Source organism: Salvia splendens, chromosome 12, assembly GCF_004379255.2.
Source record: "Salvia splendens isolate huo1 chromosome 12, SspV2, whole genome shotgun sequence".
Classification (NCBI taxonomy): domain Eukaryota; kingdom Viridiplantae; phylum Streptophyta; class Magnoliopsida; order Lamiales; family Lamiaceae; genus Salvia; species Salvia splendens.
The window spans coordinates 25,757,269-25,773,787 of record NC_056043.1 but is presented as its reverse complement, the minus strand read 5'-3'; the positions used below and the strand labels follow the sequence as shown (position 1 = coordinate 25,773,787).

Here is a 16,519-nt window from a genome sequence, read left to right as displayed (position 1 = left end):
CTGTTCATTCACAGATAAATAATTTCGTTAATTTCTATTATCAGAATTTGTGAAAGAAAATCTTTTACAAAAGAAAATGAAATGAGAAACAACCTGAAACTGCAAACATGATTAGCTACTCAAACCTCATGGTTTATGGATAGAAGCAATGAATTTTCATTATAGATGTTACATACTTGCATGTAAATAACAACAATATTTTTTTCAAACAATATGCAGAATGCATGAATGTACCACAATAAGAATATTACCATAAGATAGTCCTAAATTAGTAAAAACCAGCAGTTATAAAATAAAAAAAGTAACAACAATTTCAGAGATGAATAATACTACTTGACAGCCGAAACCATTTTAAGAGGAGAAGACCAAACCACCTTTGCTGCAAAAAAATGGAAAAGATTGTATAAGTATAAGACTTTCACGTAATAATAGGTTAGTGGGTAAGTGGCAATGAATGCCATTAGAGGGTAGTTAATCATGAAAAAAATGAAGAGTCATAGTATTAATATTCCATTTAATAAATATAGTAAGTATATTAGAAAATTATTTTTTATATTATCAATGGGATTCATGTAATTATTCTCAAAACTCCCATTTTATATGTTTATAGATAGATTAGGTTTATTTGAAATTTTAAATATAGAATCTGGGAATTTGAGACCACAAATCAAATGTGACCACTAGGGAGTCACAAACAAATCCGAGGCACTACAGCCACCACTTTAGATACGCCTCGTCACACGAGCTTAATTTTCCACCTTCAATACTAGCCCCCTTCACGTGGGTCTGGGCCCCACCTCCACCCCGCCCACTTGCTTCACCTCTTTCTCTCTCCTTCTCCTACTCTCCTCACTGTGACTCTTCCCTGTTTCAATTTTCAATCAATCCCACCGCATCCCTATCCTATTTTCACCGTTCTATCAGGATAATTACTCCCTCCTCTGTTGATTCATGCTCTCCTTTTTCCACTCCATCGCTGTTTTTCTGCAGAAAACTTGAGCGGGAACCAAGTTGGCCATGTTTGGACTACATTTGAACCAGTACCCCTTGACGTTGCGCTTGCTTGCAATTGGAGATTTGATTTCGCCTTTTTTTTGTAGCTATGTTTGATTGGAACGACGAGGAGGTATGTTTCTCTCCGTGTTGCGTATTATTTTTAATTTTTTTCAGTCCTACATTTGTTGCTGGGCTACAAAGATAATGAATAGTCAAAATTGAATGTAATCTGGAATAGTACGGTCTATTTTGGTTCTGGTTCCGTTGAGATCCGAGTGTGGATTGGAGGTTTGTGCGATGCAAGGACGTATGTACTTCCTTTTTCTATGCATCAATGTTGAGAACAATTTCACGTTAGCTAATATAGAATGAAAAATATGAGCTGAAAATAAAAGTGAAATTGTTAATTGTAGCTCGACTGAGGTTGCTGGACTTACGGCGTGGCAGTATAGATTTTAGTCATAGACTCATAGATGGTTAAAATGTTCAATGATGCTTACTTCGGCCAGTTTCTCTATTATGGTGAACGAGAAACCATTGTTAAGAGCATTGGTAGTGGGAAAGGATAGGGTTGAAGTTGTCAATTCACAGATTTTTAATGATACTTAGTTTTTCCATAGTGGAAAAGAGTCCAATTTAGTAAGATTATCTAAAGCTCTAGCATCTTTTCCATGTTAAAATAACATGGGAATGCGTTTCTTATTGGATATTAGTGTGGAGAAGAAAAGTTGGAAATTTGGCTAGTGTGGTTTTTTAATAGTGAGAAATTCGCACATTAGTATTTAAAGGTCTTGTTGGGTGCTAATCCTCGTAAGATTTCTACTTGGAATGAGTTGCAAGTAAATTTTCTAATATGCCAAGAGGGACAGAATGACATTTTTGTCGGGAACTAGTTGTTTAACATTGATTTAAGTTCATTATGTTAAGAGGTCTCTTGAAGTTGTGAGATGGTTTCATGGACATAGTATTTCTCACCTAGTTCGTTGTGGAGTGTTAGTTTGGTCTAAAAATTGTGGTGCCTTGTTTATAATAAAACTCTGTTCGGGGAAGTTGCAGTGGTGTGTTCAAGAGGAACAAGGACTCAATCTGGTGCAAATTTACCTAAAGCTAACATGGTTGCAAGAAAATAATGTGGGTCTTGGTGTTAGATTGACTTCTAGAAGCCCATGGAAATGTATTTCTAGAGTTCACTTGATTTTTTTGTACATTGTTAAAGGTGGTTGCTAAATGCAATGTTATTAAAAAGCGGCCATGGCGCCGCCGTGGCGCCATTGCGTGGCGGGTTTCGGAAAAAACGCCATCGCCACGAGCTGCCACAAAACTTTTTTATGGCGACCGCCATTTGCCGCCATGAGTGAGGCGCCATGGCGGTGCCATGGCAGTTATGGCGTCACTTTTGGTTGGGCTGCCCCAAACCTCAGCCCAATTACCAAATAACACGGCCCAAATGATTTTTAACCCTTAACCCGGCCCAAACCCGGCCCAAATAATGAAATAAAATGCCAATTAAGTCAAAATCTAGGGTTTTTTTATAGTATCTCTTTCCCTCTCAAACAAACCCAACCTGCTGCGCCCCCCAGTCCCACTGCCCTAGTCACGTCGCCGCCGCCCGCTGCCCGCCGCCGGTCCGCTGGTCCGCCGCCGCCGCCTGCCGGTTTCGTTGGAGGACGATGATATCGATGAGGATGAGGATAACTATCTTGTGGAGGATGACTATGTTGGGGATGGTGATGATTGAGGATGGTTTTAATTTAGATTTGATATGTATTATGAATTTGTGATGATGACTTTATATTTTGATTGTTGAACTAAGACTTATTATGGTAGGCATATTATATAATTGCTTATGACTTTATGCTTTATTTATTGTTTTAATAGTTGATAACTTGATATATTACAATTTTTTATTATTTTCTAATTTTTTGAATTTATATATACATATATTACTAATATTTTATTAATTTATTTATCGACCGCCATATCCCGCCATACTGATACGCCATATCCCTGTGGCGGTTTTTGGGCTCACCGCCGTAAGCCGCCATACGCCATCCATAACATTGGCTAAATGATAAAACTCTGTTGGGGAAGTTGCAGTGGTGTGATCAAGAGGAACAAGGACTCATTTTGGCGCATATTTACCTAAAGTTAACATGGTTTAAGAGGATAATGTGGGTCTTTGTGTTAGTTAGACTAACTTCTAGAAGCCTAGGAAATGTATTTCTAGAGTTCGCTTGATTTTTTATGCATTGTTAAAGGCTTGTTTACGAGCAGAGTATTTTGAGATGAGGCACTCTTGTTCTTATTTCTCTTTCCAGTCCGTTATTGGCATCATAAACCTGTCCCCTCTTTTGATTTTTTTTCGATCAGATATAATTCCTATATCAAGTCTTTCTTTTGGATGGACCTACTATGGTACATCTCTTTTCACGGCTGATGGTTTGTAACCTCTTCACTCGTAATCTTTTGCGAATTCACGCGCATTACTCTTTCTTCAAGGTTTAGTGAGAAGGAATCAGTCCAAAGGCTTAGATCATCAATTCTTCATGTCCTTTTTCATTGTTCATTTCTCCAAGATTATAGCATAGTTTTGAGAGCATTGGGCTTATGGTGGAGTGTGGACTCACCACCCTTTAAGCAAAAGGAAAATGTGTGCCAGAGTTATAGTTCCAAGCTTGAGAGGAGTAGAAGAACTTTTTGAGAGGAACTTGAAGGAGATGGAGCAGCTGGAAAGGGTTAAGTTCTGCATTGCTTGGTAGTTTAATTCCGTTTGAAATCATAAAAAGTTTAAATCCTTCACTATAACAAAGATAGCTAGATATTGGAGCTATATTTTAGAGAGAGAATGTTTTCAACATTCAAAGGACAGCTCGTTCATTGTACTAACTCTTTGTCTTCTAATAAGAATGTATAGTTCATATTACAACAGCCATTCTCTTCCCCTGTGAATAAATGAGCGATTTGATCCTGTTGCTAGCCTAACAGACTGCTGTGTCATGTCCTTGCTTGGCTTAATAATTTGATCCTGAGCTCCCATGCATTACTGAACTTATGATAAATTTTCGTGATAAAAACTGAACCATTCTGCTTCCTTTCCGTCCAGCCAATAATTAGGTACTCGAGGTCTTACATTATTTCTTATTCCGTTTCATTTCAGTTAACAAACATCATATGGGGTGAGGCTGGGGAAAGTGATGATCATATTGTTCCATATCCTGACCAAGTCGAGGAGAAACCTTCAATTTTATTTGGAGACCCCCCTAAGAAAGAAAAAAATCCGCATACTTCAAATACTAGCCCCTCTGAAGTGAAAAATCCTCCCACCGCACATGAACATGAGGTTGAACTAGACAGTAATTGCAGTAATGATACTGGTGATCCCACAACAGAAGTTGATCATACGTCATGGTCTGATTGCCCTAATCCATCATCATCAAATGTTCCAAAAGCTGAACAGGATACTGCAGGTGACATTGCATCAGAAAACATAACAAAGAGTTCAGAACGTGGCTCCTTAATAGGTGATTCATCATAATTATCTTGATTTGATTAATCCATGCATGCCACATACTCAGATCTTTTGTAATATTTCAACAGAGGAGACATCTCAATTCAAGAAAGATTCTGAAATATTTGAAAATCCCCCAGAAGATGGAGAACAAGGTGACTTTGTTGACTATGGCTGGGCCAATATTGGAAGTTTTGATGATTTGGATAGGATATTTAGGTAATTCGAAATTTTATTTTGATGTTCCCTTTGAGATCACTTTTTAGAATCATATATGCCAAATCTTGTTGTTGACTGAAGTATGTTGCTCTAACATTTGATATGGTGTGTGCCATCTAGATTTCTTTACATGAGGAATTGTCTCAATATCTGTGCTTGTGGACCCATCAAATGTATACCTTTAAGAATGAGTTGAGAGTTGAGTCCCTCTCCAAAAAAAAGAATGAGATGAGAAAATATAAAGGATCATTCCTGAGTCTTGACTCAGCAATCATGTTTGGTGCGGGATAAAGTTGATCCTATCCTCTCTCATCTTATTATATATACGTGTGTGTGTGTGTGTATGTATCGGTGTATATATTGTTCTCTCATTGTTATCTGGCAGCATGTCCAATTTATAAGGAAAATGCCAGTTAGCTCCTTAACAAAAACTGAAATAATTTCTAGCCATTTTTAAAGATTATGTACTACAATTATGACCCGCTTTATGGCTGACTCTTAAGCCTCCATCTTTTAGTATTTGGTGCCATATATTTTTCAACATGCTGCACTATTTCTTGGCTTATTGAATGGATTGGTTATGTACCTGAGGATACTTGAAATCATACTTTTAACCTTTCTGTATATAGTATTTTAACCTAGAGCTCTGTTAATGTTATCATGGGTTCCTTTTCTGCCCCAACTATGTCATCTAACTTAGTATCCTCACAAGTGATATTTTGCAGTAATCAAGATCCATTATTTGGGAATATGAGCACTGGAAACGATGATGAGCTATGGTCCCCTTCCAAAGATGTAACCAGCAGCCCTCTGGGCACTACTCCTTTATCTGGAGATTCCACTGATTCTCCATTTGGAACATTAAGATCCGCAATCAATCAATCTGAGGTTAAGGCTGAATACATGCCAGATACCAGCCAGGCGCTCGGGTACGAAAAACTCAACGAGATCACATCTCATGCTCCACAAGATGTACAGGCAAGCTTAGATATTATTGAACATTTCGGAGGTAAAAATAACCTATTAGGGAAACAAAAGGTACAAAGGACTAAATCTTCGATATTATGTTGTAGATTTATTTCTTTTCTCTGCAAATTCATGAGCTTCTTTGGGTTTCTTTAGCTTGTATTTTATGATTACTCTTGACTTATTTAGGGACTAACCTTTCTCCTTTTGTTTCTTTGTTCAGTCTCCATCAACGAGTCGGATTATCCAAGCACGCCTAGCACAACATAATGATAGAAATGCCGCTACCCCTACTAACTTCCCAGGAAAAGTAATTTTCTCCACACATTTTCATGTAGAATGGCACTCTTAGTTTGCTAAGATTTCATTTTATCATTTCCCTGTGCAAGTTTCCAATCATTATTGTTTTTCATTGCAAAACATTTTTTTACATTTTCACTTTCTTTGGAGTTAATAATTGATGATAGAATGAGATCGGATTGTAAATGGTTATTCCTATGATTAGTGAGTTTAAAATTGGGTATTACCATTTCGAATGGAATCCCTATTTCGAATTATGACTGAATAGTCATTCTTTCCAATCCACATAGGTTTTGGTAACTAAACATAATTTTTTTATAGTAGAACAGTTATTGTAAAGTTTTTATGTTTCTGCCATTAGTTTTTTTCTATTTCTGTAACTTTTCTAATTATTATGATCTGAATAAATTTTGTTTGACCTTTTTTTTTCAGAAAAAAATAAATACTTTTAGTTTATTTTGTCTGTGAATTTTAATCATCCATTTTATCTAGGCATATTAGTCCCTAAATTCATGAACTTTAGCAAAATTATGGTACTATTTCTCATGAACTTTATAACTGGTCTTAAATATCACAAACTATACATTTTTGTTTGTTATTTCCCAACCCAATCCAAATTAGATATCATCGGCAAAAAACTTATTCTACATGGGCAACCGTGAAATATTTATGATATTTTAGATTACTTTTTAAGTTCGTGGCAAGTAGGATAAAAAGCCACATAGAAAAACACGTTGATTTAGTAGTGTCAAGTAGGATAAAAATGCACGTAAGTTAGTCGGATATGGTGATTGAACTAAAGTTTGTGATATTTAAGACCAATTTTTAAGTTCATGGGAAATACCAAAATTGGACTGAAGTTCATGGTTTTAGAGACCAATATTCCTTTTATCTTTGAGCTATTTCACTCTATATATAATATGCAGTATCAGAAGGATTTCCATTTGTTCATGTAACTCTTTCAATTTTGGAGCTTTTTTCTCTGATTGGTTGAACAGGAAATGATATCATATAGTACTTGAATACATTCAGCATCATACCTGTTTAAGAAAGCATTACATGAACAATATAGTATATCAATTTAAACTTATTTTGTAGTTTGAAATTCCATATCAGTAACAATCTCAATAAAAATATTTATTCATGGCTTCAACTTTAGACTTAGTTTTATCTTATGGTGTTCTCTCCTGCTGAGCGTCACTCTGATCTGGCTTTGTCCATTTTAATATTCATTCTATTCTAGCTTGACTATCAAACTTTTGTTCTAGTTGTTTTTGCATGTTCAGGGTAACCGGCAAAAGAGGTCACTGAAGGGTCAAAAGTTGGACAACAAGAATGAAGTCAGAAACCTTCGTAACTTAAGTGGCACATGGTCCTCTGGAAGCACGTTGCAACAAGTTAATGGCCAGTGTGTACCATCAGTGATCAACCCAGGTCCACCTTTGGTGCTAACTCAGCATAGCTCACTTCTGAGGCCTGAGCTGTTCCAACAAAATTATTTACCACGTGCACCTTTAGGTACTCCTTTGTATGGGAGTATGAATCACCATCCTATGACTTCTATCTTTCCACAGTTTCATCCTGGGGATGAAAACCATGATTTAATGTCTTCTAGCTATGAAGCCCCTCCTTCCAGTTCAAATTCAATAAAGAATTCAGACGATGCTGCAGGGAAGCCTCCAGCAATGACACCAAGAGAAAAAATTGAAAAGTTAAGGAGGCGGCAGCAAATGAGAGCAATACTGGCTATTCAGAAACAGCAGCTGCGATTTGGTAACCAGGTATCAGTTTCTGAAATTTCTGGCATGGAAGGAGGGGAAGTCGAGGTTAATGAAAGTCTTGGGTCTTTTCCTTCCCTTGAACCAAGCTCGCCTGGCGAACAGTATTATTCAAATACAATCAGCCCAACCTTTGATAATTTCTCAGTGGAGGAATCAGTGCTCTATCAGCTTCAAGATATCATAGCTAAAGTTAGTCTCAGATTATCTTTTAATATCTCTCATTTTCTTGACAAGTTTGGAAAGCTTATCAACAATATTCGACTCTTTGACAGTTGGACAATAAGATAAGACTTTGCATCCGAGACAGCTTGTCTCGACTTGCCCAAAGTGCTTTGCAGAGGCAAAACCATAATGATACAAGCAGTACCTGCACAAGCAGCAGAGATGAAGTTCTCGGTAACAAAGATTTGGTTGGCCATGATAGGTCAGTAACTTATCAAAGATATTTAAAGATTTTAGTGGGAAAATAGAGATGATAAGGGAATATGAGAGAGAGGGGAGGGGGGCAAAGGGGTGGATATTTCCTAATGACTAGGTAGGTTAAAGTACAGCAAAAGTGGGTCATTGGTCCTAGAGGAAATGTGGGACATACAAATTTTGGTTTTTAATTTTGAAGCAAAATGCAAATGAATGAACTGTATAACCGAACCAAACCAACCAAATTGCATCAGCGTGGTTCGGTTTATTTGGTTCATCTAGTTTTTTCTCACTGAATCATTTCTACTGCAGGTTTTCTAGAACAGCTGATGCGGAGACGGATACAAATCCAATAGACCGGGTGGTGGCGCATTTGCTCTTCCACAGGCCACTTGACTTTTCTGGAAAACCTTCTGATGCACCTGACTCACCTTTGTCCCCCAACCTACCATTTGAAAAGAAAGCAAATCCGACAGTGAGCTTAACCAAGGGTCGTTTTGCTGAGAGCTTTGGGAACACTCAGATTATATCTCCACAGGGATCAAAATCAGCAGGCACATTTTCTGAAAGCGACCAGTCCAAAAACTTTCCCGCGTTTGTCACTTATGAGACTGTGTCGAACACTGAAAATACCGGGGTACAGGCAAAGGTTGAAACCTCCAACTGAAGAATAGCTGAGTGAAAACCATTTTGATATGGTTAATTCCTTCCTTTATCTATTCCATGAATTGTAGTATGTAATATACACCTTAGTATCAATACTCCTCTAGTAATGAGTGCTTACTTTTCATGTCAGCCATTTGGTTTTATTCAAGCGTGGTTGCAGAATAACTAGCACTTGGCACAGGTGAAGGAACTTATGTATTATAGCATGCGATATTTCAGGAAATATCGTTCACACGAATCTGTGTGTCTATGCTTTCATATTACTCCTTTGTCAAGAAATTAGTCTTTGATGTGTGAAGCTAGCATAACTTCAACACAAAAGACATGCCTTTGTTGTTTGTAGCTTCTGTGCAATGGTGTGTGAACCTGTGTGAAGCTTCCTTGTTTTAATTTATAATTTATTCTAATTGATTTTCTTCTCTTGCTCGGTTTGGATGATAATTTATAATTATGTCCAGTTGTGTGAGGGATGGATGTGATAATTCATTTACATCAAATAATATTAAAAAAAGTTGATGTAAATGAATTTTGGAGTAAGAGGGCGATTCTCCCCCAATGGAATGCAGTGGTGAGTGACGTGCGAGTGCCCAAGCACTTTCGGTCATTTTCAAAATTAATTTTTCCATTTTTATTTATAAAAAATCCAATTTTATTGTTGAGACTTGTTTTGTTTATAAAAACGAATATATCAATAAGTAAACACATATGGGGTGTTCGGTTTGTAAGATTGTATCCGGAATTAAATTTGTAGTGCGTTTGGTTCATGAGATTTAACCATACAACTCAATCCTAGATAGATAATCATGGGATAATTAGTCATAGCTAACCTCATGTGTCTAAAATAATCTCACAACTCAATCCTAGATTGTATATTGGTATTATTTTATATTGAAAACCGAACACCTCCATAGTTTGAGAATATATTTCTCCGTATTGATGGATAAAATGGATGTATAGAGTTTTACATACACGAAGAGCTTGAAACCTTGTTTAGTTACAGTCGTCGACAAATTTCATATTTGGGTTCAGGTCGGGTTCATTTTGTGCCTTGCCCTTCTGTTATGCAGAATTTTAGCCCATGGAATGAACATCGAATGTGGGATGTGTGCAACAACTCTCATCCATATGAACCACCTGCTTTGCACTTCGCTAGGTAACCAAATCCGACCTTCGGAGCCCGGAGGGGAGGGGAGGGGATGGGATTAACGCTCCAGTTGGTTCGATGTCCGAAATCTGATTGTCAATCTACAGTGATTATGAATCCGTGAGTATTTGAGGTACCCATCGCTAGGACTGTGAGTTGTATTCCTAGAACATGCGTCGCCAATACTTGCGTCCCCGGTTGGTTCCATGTATCTAAATCATTCGGATCCTCACTAATGCATATGCGTAGGCTATGAACGCTACTTGAGCATTTGGATCCATTTATGAGAATTTTGTTCAAGAAGAGACTGATGTTATTTATATAAAAAAGTTTACATGTTTTCCTTAAATATTGGAAAATGACATGTTACGTACCTTATGCGAGCACCACCTTCATTTCATGCTCGTTTAGTGTTGTTTGTTTTGTTTTATATATTTAGTTGATTATAATGTTATTCATATTTTTTACTCTACATATATTATAAAAATAAAAAACTCGATTTGTCACGACGGATGCCATAGTTGGCACCAATCAGACCGACGTATGCTTCTGGAAGAACGTCCTGACGGTGTACAACCGATTCAAACCGCCAGCCAGCGCCGAGCGTACACACGACCAGGTCCGGAAGAAGATCAACAGGATCACTAAAGCCTTCAAGAGGTTCACTGGCATATACGACAACCAACTCCGCTGTGCTGAGAGTGGCCGCAGCGAATCCGACATAAAAGCATTGTCGATGCAGTTGTTCAATACTCAAGGGTGGCCCAAGTTCGGCTACTCGGAGGAATTCCTCGTTCTGCGGGACTCTCCGAAATTCAGAGCCATCTACGAGGAAGAGCGTGCCCCTGGTGCGAAGCGGACAAGACTTGGTATCGCTGGCAACTACAGCAGTAGTAGCAACTCTCGTACCTTCGACCTCAACGACGATGTTTCGGAGGAGCCCCCTCGACACTTTCCAGGTGCACACGTCCACAGGGCCAGCAGTCCGCCATCCGAGAAGCTAGATCCGCCTCCCAACTCTCTGCTGCGGGCGCGTCTGCATCGCGCCCAGCACCGGCCGCGGCGGCGTTGAGGTGCAGATAATGAAGCAATTTCAGGAGAACCTGACCTTATACGAGAACCTGACCCCAGTTTTTGTTCATAGCCCCAGTTTTTTTGTCCATAGCCCCCTAAATTTTGTGCCACTATGGTGGACACTTCCAATAGTCCCCAAATTTTATAATCAATTTTCATTTTAAAATGTTTTAGTTTTAATCAAGTATAATTAAAATCATCGCAGTGTAAATAATTAGAAAATGAGGTAATTGATGCCGAATATTCGTTGTATTGCAAATGGGTAAAATTATACAACGAATAATTAAAATAAAATACAACTAAAAACTTCGCCACTGTCTACTCGGTGTCAGAGTCGGCTTCCTCTACCACCGCCAACGAATAATTAAAATAAAATACAACTAAAAAAAAATTGTGAAATGTCAGCCGGCACGACGAGCGCCGGTCACTATGGCAGCCGCGGCTATAGGCGCGGCGCAAAGGAGACCCGCCGCGTCCTCGCCACCCCTCGTGTATCCGTCGTCCGCCGCCCACTGCCCCGAGCTAGCCGCGCCTATCCATTGTGGGTACTCTTAGTATGCTGATACATGAGCCTCGAACTTAGAAGCCTTCGAAATCGTCATTCCTCAGAATTGCTTAAGAAGACGATTTCTCCAGCTTTTGGCGGGAAATTTCACCAAATCCCTCCAGCAGATCTCTCTCTCACACACAACAAAACGGTACGTCTGATTTTATTTCCAGTGAACTGAGGTATGGTTGTTTCTAGCAACTGAAGCGTCAATGTTTTATTTCTGAGTAACATGTTGATCACAAGTTTATCGCCGTCAATCGATGATAATCTGTGTCTAAATGTGTTATCCCGAAAATGAAGCAGGTAAATGTCTGGTATAAGAGTCAGTGCTCTCTTCAGACCTCTGAATTCGAAGGAGAAGACCTATCATGGTGATTCCATCAACATTCGCGGCATTGATTCTGAATCGTTTGTATTCAAGGTACATGTTGTTACATGTGATTTATCTCTGCTCTGTATATTATTTTTCCTAATTGTGACAGCGAGGGTTTAGTTCTTCGCCTCTCTTAGTTTCTACTGTAGCTTTTTCAGCATGCTCCTATAGTTCTATAGCTTTGTAAATCTATATGCCGCGGAATAATGCATTGTGAGATAACACAGACACAAGATATAGAGACTTACAGACGTATAGAGACTGTTTGCCATTTTTAAAAAATCCCCTGAGCTAGGCACCTAAATTTATTTCTGTTATCAGATGCTATTGGAATGATAACTGCATTTATTGTTCATGTTAGCATTTGCTCACGTGTCTCATAAAATTTGAAATGCAGACTAGTACGGATCATAATCATGAATGTCTGCTTTTATTAGATTTATTTAATGATACATTTGTGTTTATGCATCCACAATGTTTTGAACGTTTTATAGTTCAACAGTTATGCTGTTATGCATCAGATATTGACATGCTATAACTTTTCCCCAACCAATATGCTTCTGTTTCATGGCTGAATATATATGCAGCATTCTATAAAAAACTTGTCCATAATTGGTAAGAATAAGATTTCATATGTGGGGATTGGTATCATAATTGGCTTTAAGTAATAAAAAGAAGTGTCAGAGAGTAAGGGTATTTAATATGTTTGAATTGATCCACTGTAGGATGAAAAGGATGAGGAGACTGAGTTCCGCTTCGATAAGGTGTTCTTTCCAGGATCAGAGCAAGCTGACATATATGAATTCCTTGCATTGCCTATAGTTAAAGGTTATCTATTATTGGATTTTATTAGTAAAGCGTTGTATTACATTCTTGGTCTAGAGCATTGCCTACAACTGATTTAAAAAATATTCACCAACTCTTATGAACAGCTGCTGCTAGTGGAGCGAATGGGGTAGTTATCACATACGGACAGGTATATTTTCTGCTTTGATAAATTTACCAAGAAATTTCTGTTTGCATTAGTCAAGGTATCAATGAAAACTTTTTATGCTTTTGGCTGTCCCGGCGCTTCTAGTTTCTTTAATCATTTGTTAAATGTAAAGAAGACATGGTGGAAAGCAGGATGGCATACTTTAAAAGTTCAAAATTGACAACTGACTGTAGCACCTAAACTATATCTTTGTTTGTATCTTATCAGACAGGGGCTGGAAAGACTTACAGTATGGAGGTAATATGATTGATAATGCACAGAAAATCCAATAATGTTTGATAGAGTGCTTACTCTGCTGACCTTATTTGTTCTTTTTAACCCCTCAGGGACCAAGCATCATTCAGTGTGATGAAAAACAAAAAGGTTTACTACCAAGAGTGGTGGATGGGATTTTCAAGGCCATCAAGTCTTCAGATGATATAATCAAGTACACAATCAAATTATCAATGGTATGAATCCCGATTAAACAATTTCTCTTAGTATTACTACTTGCTCTCGGTTATGTCTCATGTTATTGATGAATTATTTCTCTTTTTTCTATTACACCTACAGGTGGAAATATACATGGAGAGAGTAAGGTTTGCATTACTTCCCAAAGAATGAGGGACCACATAACCCTGTCATCCTGAAAAGGGATATTGACTATATTATGGAAATCACATTCGTTCTGTACTTCTGTTTACTCAGGGACCTTTTTGATCGATCAAAGGACAATTTACAGATCAAGGAGAACAAAATGCAGGGAATATTTGTGAATGGAGTTACAGAGGTAGTATTCCTTTCCCCTTCCTATTCCTAACTAGTTTGGCATAAGATTAACTTTTTTCTTGTTGCATTCTTGATGCTATGTCAATCCTTCAATCTAACAAACAGCTGTCTTGCCTACATGCACATTTTTAGCTAACTGTGACGACTAACTGAGATGGATTGCTCTCTATTGGAGTATCCATGAATGAAAGAGTTGTTAATTTCTCTAATTGTTTAGGTATATAGATATATATATATTGGCACTCAAGTTGTTGAAAAGTATCAGATCAGAATGAGCCCGAGGAAGGTATATAATTGTTTGGGCAAATACCTATACATATGGATCTACGAAAAAGCATTAAGCACATGTAACAAACCCAAAATGTAACTGCCTGGAAGCAGGATGAGTCAAAATATATGCATTATACTTTCAAATTAAAGAAAAAAGTTTTATTTTGTTGTGCTGCTATATTTGATCCTAAGTTTCATCTAAGTTTTTTATTTTCAAAACCTTCACTTGAACTTTGCAGATATCCATCTCAGATTCTGCAGAAGCCTTGCGAACTCTCTCTGTAAGTTAAAAAGTTTCTCAACTCCCTAGGATCCTGGTCAATATAAGACAAATCTGACAAGATACATATATGCAGACTGGCATAGCAAACAGAGCTGCGGGAGAAACTCGTATCCTTATCCTTGCACTTAATTCTGGTCCTTGTGTGCATATGTTAATTTCTTACATTTCCCAGAGGAGCGGGTTCACACCAGTTCTGGATACAATTGCAATCTGTTACGGAAGTCTGTAATGTGTAACTCTTAACATATCTAGAAATGAATATTGCCAGCAGTAGAAGTCATTGCATATACATCTTTGTAATCTGTCAGGAAACTAAGAATGAGAGAAGGTAATATACTACATATATTTTAATTTCCAGATAATTGGCATTTGTATTGAGGTATACTCAGATAAACTCATAGGTATGGAAAGTTGATCCTTGTGGACTTGGCGGGATCAGAGAAAGCCGAGAAGACTGGAGCTGAAGGAAGAGTCCTTGAAGAAGCAAAATCTATCAATAGATCATTGTCAGCACTTGGTAATGTGATAAATGCATTAAGCTCACCAGGGAGGGGGAGCCACATACCTTATCGTGATTCAAAGCTAACACGGATCCTGCAGGATGCTCTTGTTAGTTCTTCATGTTAGCCTTGTCTTATTGTTAGTACAGCAAGTTATCATACAGATAAACTCACCTAATAGCTTGCAGGGAGGAAACTCTCAGACTGCGTTACTTTGTTGCTGCTCGCCTAGTCCCTCAAATGCATCAGAAACCCTTTCCACTCTCCGCTTTGGTGCAAGGTATGCAAATATTCCTTGATGATTTATTCTATCTAATAGTACCCTCTCATTCCTCAAGAAATAGATATTGCATTTGTTGCTTCAGGAAACGTGATCATAATATTGTTGGTATCCGTCAGTTGTTAATATGATTTTTGGGCTATAACTTGTATGTGTGCTCCACATTTTGTAGTAGTACATAGTAATGCGTATAGCCTTATTCTATCTTCCTTGAGCAGGGCACAGCACATAAAGCAATCAGCACACTTTAATGTAAAAGAAGATGAAGAAGAAACCATCAGTCCTCCAGCGGTGTCCTCGACCAAAAACGAGTCTATGGAGCGAATATTAGCAAAGGTTGGCTCAATATCTAGTGTCACAGCTTCACAAATATTACTGTATCTAAGCAGTCTTTTTTCTTCATTAATCTAGTTGGCTGAGAGAATGGAACCAGAAGATGTCCAACTACTCAAGCAGCTATTTGTTCTCGAAGGAATTTTCTTTGATCCCAATTCGGTGGAAGAAGTGGAGTCAGCTTATGAAGATGTTACATCAAGAACAATTTCATCACTGCAGAAAGCAGTCGAAGAGCTTGTTGCTACGGTTGATGAGGTGAGCGTCGTTTTTGCTCAATCTAGTCGAGACATGTATTAACTAAGTTTGTTAAATATTGTGAGATTTGATGTTCTTGTTGACAGCTTAAGAAGGAGAATGAGACTCTTAAGGCCCTCCCTCAAGAAAGCTACATGCTGCTGAATCCGACATTATTCAACATGGTAAACGTGGATCGAGTTTGAAACCTAACTTTGCCAACCTTGACAACTGCAAAATTCTTTAAAGAATGCCTATGTATGATGTATGTGAATATCTGGAATTATTTTTTTCCCAAACTAATAGATGAATCTGCCCTAAGTCTATAGATTATACGACTTGAGTAATCTTTCTATAGCTCGATTGATGATCTTTGTTAGTGAGAAATTTATGCATGCTTGTGTTTTTCTCAACCAAATAAGTAATTCGCTTTTCTCATTTCTATAATTATAACTGATTTCTACTACAGGGATTTAAAATATTTTCATGAATGCCTCTCAGTTATAGTTTCGATTTTAACAATATTTCAATTCACCAAGCATAAATAGTTTATTATTATTATTATTAATTTCATTTTAAATTCTGTAGTATGAAAAGGGTTGCCGCTGGAAGTATGAAGGCATAGAATTAAAGAAAAAGTATCAATTTTTAATAGGTATAATGTTAATTTTAATTTTTTACTGAAAATATTGTTATGAGAACAGATTGATAGGCAGCGGGCAGAAAATATGATTGTGGATCAACATCGGCAGCATCAGAGGGTGTCTGTCTCAGGGCAAAAACCGGTGTGCATGGGGTTTTTTCTTTTTTTGTTCTAGAACACAATTGTCATTCCTCTAGTGTACTGGACTTTTTTTTGT

At 37.7% G+C, this 16,519-nt stretch overlaps 2 protein-coding genes across 7 annotated transcripts; both read left to right on the top strand.

Moving 5' to 3' along the window:
- Positions 1-791: 791 nt before the first annotated feature.
- LOC121758673 (protein LNK2-like) lies at positions 792-9,264 on the top strand. 5 transcript variants are annotated; one of them, XM_042154055.1, is made up of 8 exons: positions 792-1,126; positions 4,154-4,517; positions 4,594-4,723; positions 5,449-5,701; positions 5,913-5,999; positions 7,276-7,959; positions 8,043-8,194; positions 8,500-9,264. In XM_042154055.1, the coding sequence occupies exons 1-8, from the start codon at positions 1,103-1,105 to the stop codon at positions 8,852-8,854; spliced, it is 2,049 nt and encodes a 682-aa protein (XP_042009989.1). In that variant the 5' UTR covers positions 792-1,102; the 3' UTR covers positions 8,855-9,264. The 5 variants fall into 5 exon arrangements, with proteins under 5 accessions (XP_042009989.1, XP_042009987.1, XP_042009986.1 ...); XM_042154053.1 differs by having other exon boundaries at positions 5,449-5,761; XM_042154052.1 differs by having other exon boundaries at positions 5,449-5,761; positions 7,258-7,959.
- A 2,285-nt stretch (positions 9,265-11,549) lies between these two features.
- Positions 11,550-16,013, top strand: LOC121758065 (kinesin-like protein KIN-1). Of its 2 annotated transcripts, none has more exons than XM_042153505.1 (16): positions 11,550-11,769; positions 11,925-12,042; positions 12,720-12,822; positions 12,927-12,970; positions 13,196-13,225; positions 13,315-13,437; positions 13,541-13,566; positions 13,676-13,757; positions 14,266-14,307; positions 14,383-14,416; positions 14,562-14,637; positions 14,711-14,918; positions 14,998-15,089; positions 15,308-15,425; positions 15,501-15,680; positions 15,767-16,013. In XM_042153505.1, exons 2-16 carry the CDS (start codon positions 11,929-11,931, stop codon positions 15,863-15,865), a joined length of 1,371 nt encoding a protein of 456 aa, XP_042009439.1. In that variant the 5' UTR covers positions 11,550-11,769; positions 11,925-11,928; the 3' UTR covers positions 15,866-16,013. The 2 variants fall into 2 exon arrangements, with proteins under 2 accessions (XP_042009439.1, XP_042009440.1); XM_042153506.1 differs by lacking the exon at positions 11,550-11,769 and adding an exon at positions 11,776-11,800.
- The last annotated feature ends 506 nt before the right edge of the window (positions 16,014-16,519 follow it).

Coding starts and splice junctions, on each gene's coding strand:
- LOC121758065 (XM_042153505.1), top strand. CDS start 11,929: ATGTCTGGTATAAGAGTCAGTGCTCTCTTCAGACCTCTGAATTCGAAG. Junction 15,426..15,500: donor TGGAGCGAATATTAGCAAAG/GTTGGCTCAATA, acceptor TCATTAATCTAG/TTGGCTGAGAGAATGGAACC. Junction 15,681..15,766: donor TTGTTGCTACGGTTGATGAG/GTGAGCGTCGTT, acceptor TCTTGTTGACAG/CTTAAGAAGGAGAATGAGAC.
- LOC121758673 (XM_042154052.1), top strand. CDS start 1,103: ATGTTTGATTGGAACGACGAGGAG. Junction 1,127..4,153: donor TTGATTGGAACGACGAGGAG/GTATGTTTCTCT, acceptor GTTTCATTTCAG/TTAACAAACATCATATGGGG. Junction 4,724..5,448: donor GATTTGGATAGGATATTTAG/GTAATTCGAAAT, acceptor GATATTTTGCAG/TAATCAAGATCCATTATTTG.